The sequence below is a fragment of the Mus musculus genome, chromosome 15 (assembly GCF_000001635.26).
Source record: "Mus musculus strain C57BL/6J chromosome 15, GRCm38.p6 C57BL/6J".
In the NCBI taxonomy this organism is placed as follows: Eukaryota; Metazoa; Chordata; class Mammalia; order Rodentia; family Muridae; genus Mus; species Mus musculus.
This window is the reverse complement of record NC_000081.6, coordinates 55,098,240-55,114,792: the sequence shown is the minus strand read 5'-3', so window position 1 is coordinate 55,114,792 and position 16,553 is coordinate 55,098,240. Positions and strand designations below refer to the sequence as shown.

At 45.0% G+C, this 16,553-nt stretch overlaps 1 protein-coding gene and 1 long non-coding RNA gene across 2 annotated transcripts in view; one reads left to right on the top strand and one right to left on the bottom strand.

The window, feature by feature from the left end:
• The window catches only part of Deptor (DEP domain containing MTOR-interacting protein), a 146,957-nt gene extending 144,481 nt beyond the window's left edge, over window positions 1-2,476 (bottom strand). The window contains exon 1 of the mRNA NM_145470.3: window positions 2,174-2,476. Within this exon, the coding sequence (NP_663445.2) occupies window positions 2,174-2,295 (122 nt within the window). The 5' untranslated portion in view covers window positions 2,296-2,476. The remainder of the gene's footprint in view (window positions 1-2,173) is intronic.
• Gm9920 (predicted gene 9920) lies at window positions 1,211-14,876 on the top strand. Its single transcript, NR_045093.1, has 5 exons — window positions 1,211-1,453; window positions 2,197-2,450; window positions 3,577-3,673; window positions 5,816-5,880; window positions 14,601-14,876. It is a non-coding gene; the product is annotated as a predicted gene 9920 (long non-coding RNA).
• The last annotated feature ends 1,677 nt before the right edge of the window (window positions 14,877-16,553 follow it).

Here is a 16,553-nt window from a genome sequence, read left to right as displayed (position 1 = left end):
CAAACTTGTAGTTCTCCAGTCCCCACCTCCCAAGTGCTGGGGTTGCAGGTGCATACCCTCAAATTCAAATTTGGTTGTGACATCTCAGCCCTCCCAAAATGGTAAGCCAATTGTCTTTTAATTCTCCCTTCTATAAAAAGGAAACTGAGGCAAAAGAGCAAGTCAATTGTTCCAAAGTCGCAGAAGGAACACATGGCAGAAGCTGGAAGCCACAAGTGGTGGTGGCAGAGGGAAGGAAAACCTGAGTAGCCTGGACCGACATCCTCCGTCCTTCACAAACACACAGGCCCTCTGGACACATCTTACCAGAGGGGCTGTGTCAAAAGTGGTGGTGCAGAGAGAGCAGGGACACCAATTAACTCCTGCAGGCCCTTGGGGATTGCTAACTAACACAGGAAGCCCAGAAGTCAGAATCTCAGAAGCACCCCATGAAATACTCTCATCTTCATGACCACTTTACAGATGAGGAAATAGCTCAGACGAGTAAATTAATTTGTCCAAACATGGCTACCCTGGCTAGTGATCATATAGTGCGTAGCAGCACCCACCGGTGCCTGCACTAACGCCACATAATCCTCATAACAACACTACCAGGTAAAAGTTAGTGTTACTCATCTTTGTCCCAGGCTCTACACTAGCCAAGTCAAGGGCAAGGCCAGGATTCTGTCAGGTTCAAAGCCTTCCTCAAAACAGAGTCACGGTAACACTTGGCCACATGGCGGAGGAATAGAAAACCAAGCCCGAGTCCCAGGTCTGCAGATTTGTGGTGGGAAAGCCTGCGAGCGCTCAGGGGAGGCTGAAGAATGTGCATTTCAGGAGCAGTTATCGAGAAGGAGAAAGTGACTGGGGGTCTTAATGATGTTTGTAAAAGAAACAAAAAGCAAGGAATCTCACCCAAGCAAAGCCTTTTCAAACAGCAATATAGTAAAGAACAAAACAATAAATTATTAAGAAAGTCCAATTAAATCAGAAAAACTTTACGTCATCTCCATTACAAAATACTCTTGATGAAGGAAAACAGGTTTTTAATTCCCTTCAATTTTGGCCACACAGTTGAGATTTAACGAGGAACTGAAATGCGTGATTTTCCTTCTGTCACACTGGACTCCACCGTCCTGACTGCCAACAGCTACTTCCTCAAACTGAACACTGCAAAGCCAAGTGCTTTACCAGACCTCCAGGAACCTCTGTAACACTCTCCTTCCAGTCTGGAAACAGCCATCTAGAAACCGAAATAAGCCGGAAAAATCAAGCCAAGAGCTAGAGGGAGCTAGCACACTTCTTTCAGGTGGGACTGGGCTCGCGGTTCAAGTTCTGGCAGAGCCGGATTCATTTGGAGTGGCAATCTGATTTACAACCCCCAATATCAAGGCAGCTGCGGAAGCACAAGTCTTAAGCATATGCCCAAGAAAAAGGAACAGGAAGCGATGGGAATGTCAAAAGAGCCCTGGGGGTAAGTGCTTGTTCCTGGATCTGTGAGATGGGAAAGTGGTAATTCTAGGAAAAGTGCGCGGCGGTGGGCCAACTCCGGGGTCCCAAACGTGGGCACTGAACAAGGTACTTTCACGCCCCCTTGCGGACCCAAGTGACACCTGAAACCAAGTGTGCCAATCAAGGGATAGGTAAAGAACTGGGAAAGGTTTTGGAAGAGAAGCAACCCGTCAAAGCACTCGCAGATATGCTCCAGGTTTTACATAAAAGTAACCTGAAGCTCCAATGAGGGAAGCATGTCTTGCTAGAAAAAAAGGAAAGCTGAACCGAAGGCACTCATGGGTGCTGGAGCCTTCTATCTGGAAGCGCAGGGACTGGGGTCCCATCCGAAATCTCTTCTTTTTGGAGCGAGCAGACTAGACAGTCATCAGGAACACCTGGCAAGGGGGTTTGCACGCACTGAGTGGTGGCGAGTCGGAGGGACGCATGGCTGCAGCAGTCCAGCTAGGGCGCAGCCTGCACCGCGCGTTCCCGGCATCGGTCCCCGCAGCCTGGCTGAAGCTGCTAGCCTCCGGGCTGCAGTAGCCAGGCACCCGTGCAGCGCGACCCAACCATCCCACTCGCTCGCAACTGTCCCTACGCCCCGCGCGACACGCCTGCCACGAGCCAGATGGCGTGTGCGCTCCGGACCGCGGCGGGCATAGGGCAATCGAGAGCCCATCTACTGAGTGCCTTTCCTTACCGGAGCTGCTCTCCCGTAACTAGGACTTCAGCCATGCGTTCCAGCTCTCTCTGCTGCACCCCGCCGCTCCCGCCGGCGTTGCTGTCGCTGCTACCACTGCCGCCGCTGCTGCCCTCTTCCATGTTCCTGACCGCGCGGTTGCCACTCTGCCTTTGCTGTCCCGGCGGGTGCGCCTGGCGTTTGGATCAATGTGCCCTCCCCGAGGCCGCCCCGGCCATCTTTGTTCCGGGCGGTGCCGTGGCTCAGACGCGATTGGCTGGTGAGGGAATCCCTGCGGGTAAGCAGGAGAAGTCGGCGAGTCCGGGTCTGGAACTTCGGCTTGGGGGCGTGGCCTGGGCTCTCTCATGGTCGGGGGGCGGGGACAAGGAGAAAAATAAAAACATCGGGGCGGAGCTCTGAGCCCTGAGTTTTTGCAGGAGGTTGAGCCTTTCGCTCCTCTTTTATATTTCCTTTTTCACTCCCAAACTCATGCTGGGGAATGTTGCAGTTTTTCTCCATTTTCCATACTAGAGTTGTAGAGAATAAAAATGAGAACAGATTACTCAAAAACGGAGCAGTTGAGGATATTGCTGAAGGGCATTTCAGGCTACCTGATCCCTTTCCCTATAGACCATCTACTACTACCCTATGGTGGAGTCAATAAAGGATCCTGCCCTGCGGTTCAAAAAGACTAAGAACCTGGCTTCATTACTTTGGTTTCCTACCTAAATGCTCTTAATCCCTTTTTTACACTAGTTGTAGCTATCACTTGTCCACATCTGCTGCATTAAAGATGTTTTAGATAAATTGCTACCCTCTTGTGTTTCCCATATCATTCCTTTTACGTCGGGAAGGCAACTCGGAGGGGTGAGGTAACTTGTCTCAGGCAAGCAGGCAAGAGCATTCTCAGTTTTAGGTTATGTTTTTAAAACAACTCTATCTTGGCAGGCATGGCGACACACTTATGTTCCCAGAACTTCAGAAGATGATCATGAGTTTGGACCAGACTGGGATAAGAAGATACCTTGTCTCATAAAACAAACTAAAACCAAAAACAGCTTAACTGACAAAAGCAAGCAATACAATAAACCGTTAGAAGAGCAGGTTAGGGGCTGGAGAGATGGCTCAGCTGTTAAGAGCACTGACTCACTCCTCTTCCAGGTGTCCTGAGTTCAAATCCCAGTAACCACATGGTGGCTCACAACCATCTGTAATGGGATTTGATACCCTCTTCTGGTGTGTCTGAAGACAGCCACATCGACAGTGTACTCACACATATAAAATAAATAAATCTTTAAAAGAAGAAGAGGAGGAGGGGGGGGTGAGGAGGAGGAGGAGAAAGAGGAGGAGGTTAAACATATTTGAATGGCCGAGCTGGTCTACCATGTTCATTAAAAGTCATCACTGTGTCTCTTCGTTTTTAGTTTGTAAACTTCAACATAGCTTGACTGGGAAGTCATGGCTTCCGCGGCCATACACATTTGTTGAAGTATCTTTGGATTTGCCTTTTGGAAGATACAGGTACTTGTGTCTACGATAACTGTCACAATCTTCAGGAAGTGTCAGTATATAACAAAACATATGCTGCTGTGAATGTTACTTGACATTCCTGAAGACTAGGCTCTGAACCTGCTAGGGTCACAAAAGTAGAGCATTTAGTACTTTGCAAGGTCCATTCTCTGGTAAACAAAACTATTGTTTGGGGTAGAATCTTGCTGTGTAGCCCAGGATAGCATCAAACCCTTGATCCCCCTGCCTCAGTCTCCAAAGTGCTGGAATTATAAGACCTGAACACCATGCTCTGTTCTATTTTTTCCTCCAAAGGTAAATTTTTTCCTCAAAGGTAAATATTTTAAAAGATGCACCAATGGAGAGAGGTTTCAGTTCAAAGTATTCTAAGAGCCCCATAGCATAAACATTAAGTGACAGAGGGAGATGGCCTAGACTTAATGAGGGTAACAGCTGTCTGTCTGTCTGTTTGTTTTTGCTTGGTTTGTCAAGGTAAGGTTTCTCTGTGCAGCCTGGCTGGCCTGGAACTCACTCTGGAGATCAGGCTGACCTAAAACTCAGAGGGCTGCCTGCCTCTGCCTCCAGAGTGGTAGGATTAAAGGCGTGCGCCACTATGCCCAGCTGCTGGTTCTCAGGTTTTAAATCTTATACTTACTATACAGAATATTGAGATTTGTTTCATTCACCCATGCAATCTTGGTCCTCGCCGACCATTGTCCAAGTTTATAATTTTATGTCAGTCACTAAAGCTCTTTGAATTTCAATTTTCTATTGATAAGACGAAAAGTAATTTTTACTTTCTAGGGATGGTCTGTGACATTCATGAAATAACAGTTCAATAAATAAAGTTTTGAAGATACATTTTAATAACAAAATTGTGTACATCTGTAATTTTAAAAAAATTACTGCAATGTAAGGCTAAAAAAAAAATTCAAGTTAGGGAAATGCCTGACCTGAAAGGGAAAATAACTTTTAATTTTATCTTCGGTTTTAGCTTTTTGAAACAGAACATCTCATGTAGCCAAAGCTGGCCTCAAACTCCTGATTCTCTTGCCTCCACGTTCCAAAGGCTGTTGGGCCAGCCCGGCCTACATGAACTGGGTACTCCTGGAAGGCAGGCTGGGGCTGAAAGAGAGACTAGATGGCGAGAGAAATAATGAAGCCAAGACAAACAAATTTTCTCTGATCAAGGCCTGAGAGTTTACTAAGAAACTGTGTTTAAAAGGGGGAGGGCCCCCCGAGTCCATCCTTGGTGCTTTGTTGCCATGCTGTCAGCACTTGGTCACCAGGCTGTTGCTTGTTCAGGAACATCTCAGGAAGACAGGTTCAGTCTCTCAGCAGGTAGCAGCATCTCAGAGAAGAGCAGGGCTGTTGTCACATCAAAAGAAAACAGCCAAGTCGAAAAGCTGCATCACAGGTGGCCCCACCTCAGTGGTGACAAGGGCTGCACCAGACCGCTTCAGGCTGGGGGAAGCTACAGTTACAGATTAAACCTTAGGCTTACATGTGATACAGGGATCACACCATACTGCATTGCTTAAGTCACTCTTCTAGCAGACATATGGGGGAAACTGCTTGCTAAGGACACATAGGCATCCATGGCCATGACTGTCCTGGAACAACTGGGCTTCAAGAAACTACGAGTGTGGATGATGACAGAAAACAGGAAGGCATTGTTATGGCAATTAATCCCACACCAAGATTTCAGAAGAGCTGAAAATCTTGACAGACTTCCACATTGCAAGCCAGTTATCTTCTCAGAGGAAATTTTCTATTCTCAGAGGGAAAGGCTATATAGCGTCAGTCCCATTAGTTATTGAGTGGATTAAATGAAATTTCACAAATCCTTACAGGTGGAAACTAGTAGAAGTGAAGGCACCTTTCCCAGCAATGCTGGCTCACTCCTGCATCTTATGGTACTTTAGAGGCTAGTATCAAAGTCTGGATGAAGACGGTCTGGGTGTGTGTCTGCATTTCCAGGTGCTCAAAGTGTTCCGTTTTGATGAAATACAAGACAAATTACATCAAAAAGGCATGCTTAACATATGCTCAAGCCTTATAGGAGTCAAGAGAGAAAAATACTCTGTAAAATTGCTGTTGAGTGTTTCTATTTGGATTCTCAGTAACAAACAGTATGTCTCCTCCTTCATTTAGGTTCCTGGCCACTCCCTAGTCAATCATATTTTGAGCAGTGCTGGTGCAATGAGCTCTTCCTGAAGGTTAGTCACAAAGTGAAAAGATGAACTTAATTACTAATTACTTAATTACTAATTACTTAATTACTAAAAAAGTGAAAGTATAGTATCAGCCACAAAGCTTAATGATAGGGTAGGTGTTATCTGGGATGGGTACCACACATCCAGACCGAAGCATTTGGAAGATGGAAGAAAGGTCAGTCAGTATTTGTGGTGGTTTGAATACGGTTGGCCCAGGAAGTGGAACTATTAGGAGATGTGGCCTTGTTTGAGTAGGTGTGGCCTTGTTGGAGGGAGTGTGTCACTGTGAAGGTGAGCTTTGAGACCCTCCTACTAGCTGGCTGGACACAGTCTGCTCCTGTCTTCCTTTGAATGAAGATATAGAACTCTTAGCTCTTCCAGTCCCATGTCTGCCTGGATGCTGCCATGCTTCCTGCCATGATGATAATGGACAGGACCTCTGAAACTATAAGCCAGCCCCAGTTAAGAGTTGTCCCTTATAAGAGTTGCCTTGGTCGTGGTGTCTCTTCACAGCAGTGGAAACTGAAACTAAGATAGTATACAAGGTCAACCTTAGCTATATAGCAAATTCAGTAGGTTAGCTTGAAACACATCATATCCTACCTCAAAACCAAACTGACCAAAACTATTGCTGTTGATTCTAAGAGTCTGTCTCATTTCTGCTTGATCTTAACAAAAACTCCTTCTGTCTGTCTGTCATCTTCCTAGGCTCTACTTCTTGAGTTGTACTCACCTAGGAATATATATTTTCTTGAAAAAAAATGTTTCATACCAGTTGGTGCTGGCTCATACCTTTCATCCCAGCATTCCTACTTGGGAGGCAGAGACAGGTGGATCTCTGTGAATCTGAGAACACCTTGGCTTACCGATTGAGTTCCAAGACAGCCAGGGCTACACAGAAATACTCTGTTTAAAAACCAAAAATAAAATAAAAAGATAAAATAAATTTCCTTATATTTTAGTGGATATGTGCACATGAAACTTGCTGGAGTCAGTTCCTTCTACCATGCTGGTTCTGGGACTGATCACAGGTTCTCAGCCTTGGCGTCCAGTTCATTTATCCCCTCCTCACACCCTTGAATTATATCATCTTATAAAAGAGTTATACTGTTCTCAAACTTTAATGGATTCCTGATTCTTCAGCCATTATACTTGTTGTTGGTTGGTTTTGTGAATGGAAGGAGCTGATGGTTTAGACTATCCTGTCCGACAGGTAGTGGTGGCACATGCCTTTAAACCCAGCACTTGGGAGGCAGAGGCAGGTGGATTTTTGAGTTCGAGGCCTGCCTGGTCTACAGAGTGAGTTCCAGGACAGCCAGGGCTACACAGAGAAACCCTGTCTTGAAAAACAAAGAGAGAGAGAGAGAGAGAGAGAGAGAGAGAGAGAGAGAGAGAGAGAGAGAGAGAGAATATCCTGTCCAATGCAGAGGACCAGGTATATGCATGCTGCCTCAGTTTCCATGAGTTCATATGATCTTCACTCCTATTGCTTTAGTGATTCTTGTTCTCTTGGTGTCCTCCATCCCCTTTGGCTCTAATACTCTTTCTGCCTTCTCTTCTTGAGGGTTCCCAGAGCTCTGAAGGGAAGGATTTGACGGAAACATCCTATTTAGGGTTGTGTGTTATTCCCTTTTTTTTTTTTTTTTGGTGTTTTTGAGACAGGGTTTCTCTGTGTAGCCCTGGCTGTCCTGGAACTCACTCTGTAGACCAGGCTGACCTCGAACTCAGAAATCTGCCTGCCTCTGCCTCCCCAGTGCTGGGATTTTGTGTTATTGCTATCCAAATATTTTTGTGGCTTAGAATTGTCAAGAGGGGACTAGTCTTTAACAAAATCATTGTAAGGTATCTCAGGAGTGTATCTCAGTCACAGAGCACTTGCCTAACATGGCTAAGGACTTGGGTTTTATCCCTGGCCCTGTCAAAAACAGACTAGCAAAACAAGCTCCTACGTGAGACCTGAAAACTATGCTTGATAACAAACAAACAAACAAATGACAAGAGATAAAAGCTAACTGGAACGATAGTGAGACATAAGACACTCGGGACTTCATAATTCACACCCACTTTAATATTGTAATGTGTTGCTTTCGTGGTTTTGTAAGAACACATTAGAAAAGAAGCTGTTGGCTCCAGTTCAGCTCTCCTTACCGCTCCACATCATTTAACATATTGGTATGTGCTGCCATCTGCTGATTACTTTTGCAATGACACTAAACAATGTGGAGAAATGGCTGCTTCCCAGAGGTTCCTGGGCATGTTTACAGTCTATCACATTTATTGGGGGTGATACTGGCTTTTAATGACCCAGTACTAGGTATGCTATTTATCACATTTCCTTAGGACAATAACTCTCAAAGACTTGAATTATCTGAAATCTCAACTGTCTTTCTTAGGAGATAGGTTTTGAGAAATTTTAACATAATACAGAATGGTCAGGAATGGGATTATTATGTGTACTGACAAAGAACTGTACCTTGAACTGTTCCAGTCTTAATCAGCAAAGGTTTGCCATTTGGGATAAATGACTGTTTGCTATTTGCATATGGTGGCTGTAGCATGCACCAAGATTACAGCTATGTTAAAGAGTGTGTGTGTGTGTGTGTGTGTGTGTGTGTGTGTGTGTGTCTGGTGTGTCATTTGATTTACTTATTGGGATTTCTATTTTACATTTATTTATTTACTTTGTGTGTGTGTGTGTGTGTTTATGCGCATGTGTAAAAGTGACTTTTTTGTTGTTTTTTTAATTTTTAAAAAGATTTATTTATTTATGACTACAATGTAGCTGTCTTCAGGCATAACAGAAGAGGGCTTCAGATCCCATTACAGATGGTTGTGAGCCAACATGTGGTTGCTGGGAACGCTGGACCTCTCAATGAGCAGTGAGTACTTTTAACCGCTGAGCCATCTCACCAGCCCTAAAAGTCCCTTTTTTTTGCCTGATATAATTGTTGTCTCAGAGGCTTACTGCTGAATAAACCTACCCTTTCTAGTTCTTTTTGAACTCTGGCTGGCTGACAGAACTCAGCAATTCTGGCTCAAACTCTTCTCCAAGGTGACTGATTCAATATTGTAGCCTCCAGCAGCCACAGGTTACTGGGTTCCTGAAAGGAAAGTTGGGGTTGGATGGGAAAAGTGGCAAGAGAAATAATGAACAAAGACAAAGTTCTCTGATCAAGGCCCAAAGTTTACTTTTTGAGTCTGAACTTAAAAAGGGGGGGGGGGGGGAGCCCATCCCCCACCATGCCAGGATCTTCATTGCTTTGTCAGGATCCTGTCAGGAAAACAGGTTCAGCCTCTCAGCAGGTAGTGGCATCGAGGAAACTGCAGATGTGGCAGGACAATAGATTTTACCTAGGTTGGAAGACTCCACCCTAGGTGGGCTAACCTGCTGTGGCATAAACAAGGTCTAAATCAGCCAGCTCAAGGCTGAGCGAGGGCACACAATATGGCTTCTCTGTGACTTCTCATTAAATTGTTCTGCTTGGCCTTAAACTAACTCTGGCCATTTGTTCTAATCTTCTGGTTCCTTCTTATTCTCTGGCTTCAACTGCCTCTGCTGACCTGCACTGAATTGCATGGGCTAATGAACGAACTCAACTCTACTGCACGGCACTCACCGCACGGCACTCACCGCACTGACTCCTGACTGACTGACTCACCCTCTGTCCCTGCGCTGCTCTGAAGTAGCCTTTCTTTCCTGTGCCGTTCGCATGAGAGTTGGCTGTATCCAATCTCTGACTCCTTCTGTCAAATCTTTCTCTGAATTGTCACTTTGTCTGCTCCTTAGTTATACTATCAAACATGGCTGCTTCCTTCTACCGACTAAATTTACCTTAAACATGTGTACTAAGGGCATGTCAATAGAGGTAGGTTGGGAGGTGAGACTCTTGTGACTGTAGAGGCAATGCTGGCCGTTTCTCAGCTACACTGCCACTCCAGAGGGCAGGTTCCCTATGTAGATGCTTTTGTAGGCCAGTCCTGTGCTTGGTGTGCATTCCTGCATCTTCACTGAATCCCTCTGATTGCAGATGTTATTGTTTCCAGCCTCTAGCTGCTGAGGACTGTCCCCTCAGATATGGGGATGTGATGGCCACATCTAACAGGAATGGAGCTATGTAAGCACCACAAATGATACCGTGTTCTGCTTATACTAGCCTTTGCTTGCCCCTCTGCCTCTCTCTCTCTCTCTCTCTCTCTCTCTCTCTCTCTCTATATATATATATATATATATATATATATATATATATATATATATATATATTATGTATACAGTGTTCTATCTACATGTACACCTGCAGGCCAGAAGAGAGCACCAGATCTTATTATATATAGATGGTTGTGAGCCACCATGTGGTTACTAGGAATTGAGCTGAGAACCCCTGGAAGAACAGTCAGTGCTCTTAACCTCTGGGCCATTTCTCCAGCTCAGCCTTTGCTTTGTTGTCATGGGATGAAAAGAGGCACCTCAAAGGCAGGGATATCCCAAGATCCAGGGCTGCCTGGACTCAGTGGGTTCAAGTCAGCTCTATGGTAAAAACCCTTTCTGAGTGTTCTGGACAGGGACTTTTCTGTGGCCGCTAAGTTACTCTGTAGATAAGGCTGCTGAGCATGGTGTGTGTGTGTGTGTGTGTGTGTGTGTGTGTGTGTGTGTGTGTGTGTGTGTGTGATTCCTCTGGCCTCAGGCTCTGAGTGCTGGGATTACAGATGTGAGCCATGCTGCCCAGCTAATCAGGGTCTCTTACTGCCTAGTGTATGACAGTTCTCCCCCTGTTTCTTCTCAGTCCATTACATTATAAGCGAGCCCAGCATCCTCATTCTTCTTCATCCGAATTCAAGGCCCAGAAAAATGCACTTAGACATCGTTAAATGCATATTAAAGCTTGCTCTCCAAGTGGAAAATAGATTCAATTAAGAAGTTGGATTCCTTTTGTTACATTCCTTTTGGCTGTAAAACCCAAAGGTCGTAAGAGGAAGAACAATTTATTACAGGTGCAAGGACACAAGATGAAATATTGACTGAGATTATCTATATAAAACATCAATGCTAACTTGGACCTAAGAATTATAACTTTAGACTCTCAATGGACCTGTGGAGTTAGTGACAGATGAAGTTGTTGGAGTAGGTGTGTCACTGTGGGTGTGGGCTTAAGACCCTCACCCTAGCTGCCTAGGAGTCAGTATTCTGCTAGCAGCCTTCAGACGAAGATGTAGAACTCTCAACTCCTCCTCACCATGCCTGCCTGGATGTTGCCATGCTCCTGCCTTGATGGTAATGGACTGAACCTCTGAACCTGTAAGCCAAGTAAATGTTTCCTTATAAGAGTTGTCTTGGTCATGGTGTCTGTCCACAGCAGTAAAACCCTAACTAAGACATATAGTAAGTTTAAAAAGGATTAAAAACTAAGTTTCGTAGCATGTAACAAGCACAGAGAATTATAAAGTAAGCAAGATCTAAGTTTTCTAGCACTAATCAAGCAGAGATTTTAAAATTAAATAATAGAGTGGTAAAGTCCCTGGCACTTAATGAAGCACAGAATAGTAATAAAAAGTTAAGTATTGAGCACAGAACACTAAGATAGAGTTAAGTAGTAAAATAAAACAGAGTTATAGAGAAAAGAGGCCAGTGTTTTTTTTTTTAAAGACACACCATTCTTCCTTTATTTCATTCTTGTCTTATACCATCCAACAATTACTTGTCATTTTGTTTGTTAAGATTCTTACATTTTCAGAATATCTACATTTATGCATATTCTTAAACACTTTCATATGAAGATCATTTTTTCTGTTGTTGTTTTTTTTTTTTTAATTACGTATTTTCCTCAATTACATTTCCAATGCTAGCCCAAAAGTCCCCCATCCCCCCCCCAACTCCCCTACCCACCCATTCCCCCTTTTTGGCCCTAGCATTCCCCTGTACTGGGGCATATAAAGTTTGCATGTCCAATGGGCCTCTCTTTCCAGTGATGGCCGACTAGGCCATCTTTTGATACATATGCAGCTAGAGTCAAGAGCTCCGGGGTACTGGTTAGTTCATAATGTTGTTGCACCTACAGGGTTGCAGATCTCTTTAGCTCCTTGGATAATTTCTCTAGCTCCTCCACTGGGGGCCCTGTGATCCATCCAATAGCTGACTGTGAGCATCCACTTATGTGTTTGCTAGGCCCTGGCCTAGTCTCACAAGAGACAGCTACATCTGGGTCCTTTCAGCAAAATCTTGCTAGTGTATGCAATGGTGTCATCGTTTGGAGGCTAATTATGGGATGGATCCCTGGATATGGCAGTCTCTAGATGGTCCATCCTTTTGTCTCAGCTCCAAACTTTGTCTCTGTAACTCCTTCCATGGATGATTGTTTCCAATTCTAAGAAGGGGCAAAGTGTCCACACTTTGGTCGAGGCCAGTGGTTTTTAATCACAGAATAAGCAAGAGAGTTAATATTTTATAGAAGCCATCATCTTCAGCATCCAGCATAGTTAGAGAGTTAAAAGGCCAGAGATCATTGATCTTTTGACCTGAGTATGTCTGACATATATATGCCCACTTCAGCTCCTTTCTCTAAGGCCAGGCAGGAGAATCAGTAGTCTACAGTCATCCTTAGCTACATAAAGAGTTTGAGGCCAGTCTGGGCTACATGAGATTCTTTCCTAATATTTAAAACAAAACAAATATAAAAACAGTCTCATGGATGTAACAGCTGAAAGCAATACTGTCTTTAGTTTAACAAGCACTTGTGGCATCGTACTACTTGTGGTTTATAGTTAATTAAGTTAAATTATTTCATTAAAACAGTCTCATGAGTGCTGGGGGACCTAGCCCAGGGGTGGAAGCTGCCTAGCATGTGTCAAATTTTGGGCTTACCCATAAACAAACCAAACAAAAGGAAGAACCGACATGATAGAACATAACACAAAGGGATGGGCTCGGAAGCTGGGTTGCTCTGACCGCCCTGGCCTCCTGGTGATTCCTCCTCTTCTGCTCTCACAGAGGCTAGGAAACCAAAGTTATTCTTCTTCCAGGCACGTCATGAAAACCAAAACCCCCTTCCCCCGAAAGCCAGCCACAAAACCTGGGAACACAGCTCTAACTGTACCCTTTCTGTGTGACAGCTGACTATAAAGAAGTTTCTGATGTTGGAGAGATGGCTCAGTGATTAAAAGCACTGGCTGCTCTTCCAGAGGACCGGGTTCAATTCCCAGAACCTACATGGCAACTTATAACTATCTGCAACTCCAATTCCAGGAGATCTGACACACAAACATACATGCAGGCAACATACATAAAATCAGGCTCCTTTCTCTACTAATTCTTTAAAATTAAAGAGAGAGAGAGAGAGAGAGAGAGAGAGAGAGAGAGAGAGAGAGAGAGACTCTGATTTTACTTGTTCAATTGTAGGTTGCAAGGCCATCATTCTAGAGGCTGGACTATGGTTTCATTGGTAAAGTCTTTGCTGTGCAAGTCTGAGGAACCAAGTTTTGATCCCCAGCACTCAGATTCAGTGAGAGACTCTGGGAAAATAAAGTGGAGAGTAACTGAGAAGACACTCAACATTCATCTCTGGTCTGTGCATACAGACAGACAGACACACACACACACACACACACACACACACACACACACACACAGAGAGAGAGAGAGAGAGAGAGAACAGGCACACATCATTACAGGAGCCTTATTCTATATCTGGGAGGAAGGAAGACAACTATAACTACATTAAGAGGCCAAAAGGAATGTGCTCAGGGCTGGAGAGATGGCTTAGCAGATAAGAGTACCGACTGCTCTTCCTGAGGTCCTGAGTTCAAATCTCAGCAACCACATGGTGGCTCACAACCATCTGTAATGGGATCCAATGCCCTCTTCTGGTGTGGTCTGAAGACAGCTACAGTGTACTTATATAAAGTAAAATAAATAAAATCTGAAAAAAAAAAAAAAAAAGAACGTGCTCAGGTAGGCCGGGCTGGGCTGTGTGTCCCCTCTCCCCAGACTGGTTGATGATTATACCCGATTGACAACTTATATTGCTAAATGGCTACATATACTCCATCAGACATAAGCATAAGAGTGGGTGGTCCACGCTGTTCTTTGGATCTTTTATTCATAGTGTGAATGAGAATTCCTGGGAAGAAGCTTTGTCTACAAATGCTGATTGGCAGACTAGAATTTCAGTGACCTTCGAGATTTAGAATGTTGCAAGTCCAGAGCCTGCTACAGTTTATCTTGGGCTACCTTTAACCCACCCAAGAGCCATTCCTTGTGCCCTTCTGTGTTGAACCTTACACCCTGACTACAGATAAAAGTCTTTTGGGATATATTAAAGAAACTCTTAATTTTCCAACCAAAAGGCTAAAAGTCTTGGCTTATAGCCAAGTCTGCTGTGTTTTTTTCTGTAGCCACATACTTAATGTATATACCAGAGTATTTTAAGAGTCTTGATTTATGACTTTCTTTGTTCTGTTATACAAACTTCAAAACCCTGCTTCCATATTGGGATATTGTCTGAGTTAGGGTTTCTATGGCCGTGATGAAATATCATGACCAAAGAGCAAGTTAGGGAGGAAAAGGGGTTGCACTTGGCTTACAGTTCCATAGCACTCTTCATCATTGAGGGAAGTCAGGACAGGAACTCAAACAGGGCAGGAACCTGGAGGCAGAAGCTGATGTAGAAGGTACGAAGGGGGACTGCTTACTGTCTTGCTCCTCATGGCTTGCTCACCCTGCTTTCTTATAGAACCCGGGATGGCACCACCCACAACTGAGAAAATGCCTTACAGCTGGATCTCATGGAGGGATTTCCTCAACTGAGGCTCCTTCTTCACTGACGACTCTAGCTTGTGTCAAGTTGAACTTGGGGCAGCCTAAATCTGTGTTCTGAGCTATGCACAGTCACTCATATTTGGCTCTAGGACGAGCTATCTTTTATTGCTTTTGAAGTGAGAGCTGTGTTTTCGCACTGACAACAGGCTCCCCTGTCGTGTAAAATGCTTATTAAATAATAATGTTTGCACTTGTTGACTTACCTTTTATTATAAGAGTTGAGCTTTTGGTCCTTCTGATGGTGAGGAAAGGTCTCAGCCCTTACCTCCCTGCAACACAGTGGACTCATCTTTTAGCATCTGTTTACTCTCTAGTTCCCAGATTCCTTTGTCACTGTGCTCTGTATCATACGTGGTTTGAGATTGAAGGTTCCATTTCTCAAATTCCTATATCACATAGCAACTTGCAGCTAGATTCAGTAAATAAGAGACTACATTGGTTACTTTTATATTGCTGTGATTAAATACTAAGAATATAGAAAGAAGGGTACATTGGGGCTCAAGTTTCCAGCGGGTTTTGAGAGTTCATTATGGTAGCAGGTGGTAGGTACAATTGAGGGAGAAGATACTGAGCGCTCATATCTTGAACCTCAGCTAGGAAGCTGAGAAAGCAAACTAGAAATGGAGACAATCTTTCAAATTCTCAAAGCCCATCTTCATTTGGTACACTGTGGGACAATGAAAGGCAGCCTGTTTGGTTGAGCGAGGCTTGCTCCGGAGACCCAGTAGAAAACTCTACAAGGGACAGAACAGTGAGCCACGTTCCCAGAGATAGGTGCCGGACACCACAGAGCCCCCAATTCCATTATTCTGTGATTATCAGTCATGCAGACAAAGTCCCAGGCTCCTGGCATTCTAGCTAGACTCCACCCTCATGGTTACCTGCCAATAGCCAGGTATGCTCCTCCCCACAGTTACCCTGCAGCTACAAGATAGCCCAGCCCACTATAAAAGGGGCTGCTTGGCCCCTCCCCTCTCTCTCAAGCTCTCATCTTTCTTACTCTCATCTCTAGCTCTCCTTTTCCCACTCCTTTCCTCCCTTCTCCACACATGGCCATGTCCGGTCTCTCTCTTTCTTTTACCTTCCCTCTTTCTCTCCTCCTTTCTACAATAAAGCTCTAAAACCATAGACTGTCTCTGCTCATCAAGGCCCTCCGTGTTTGAAAGATGGGATAGGCTTTCCCCTAAAGAGCCTCATCTAACCTCCTGCCGGAAGGCCTTCCTCACTCCAGCCACAGACCTGACCAAGGACTCTTGCTCTTGTGGGAATCACCACTTCCTCTCCCCCTGCCCTCTCCTCCCTTCAGCCCTGGGGGGCCGGGGGGGGGGATTTTGTTCTCAGCTCTTCTGTGACATTCAGCGGCGTCTGGGATGTCCAAGACTTAAAACCTGTTATCTCTGGCCTCCGTGAGGCCCCGGGACTGGCCTACCCCCCCCCCCCCGTTCATCCCCCATCCCCATCAGACTGGGTCCATGACTTCCCACAGCCAGACACCCACAAGGCTGAGTGGAAAGCACAAGGCAGTCCTCTGTGTCTGCCTGCCCAGAGCACTCTCGAGGGGTGTGGGTTCTCTTCCACCTCCTTTATTCCCCCACGCCCACTGCCACCAGTACACTTCCTCTAACAAGGTGGCACTTTCTAAGCCTCTCCAATCAGCACCAGCAACTGTGGGTGACATCTCGTTTAAACCACCGTGGAGGCCTTGGTAAGAAACTAGAAAGTATGGTGTTTAAAATGAGAATGCCCCCCCCCCCCCACGCCCTGCAAAATAGATTTGAATACTTGGTCCTGACTTAGTGAAACTATTTGGGAAAGACTAGGAGGTGTGGCCTTGGTGAAGGAGTTGTGCCACCAGGGGTGAGGCTTG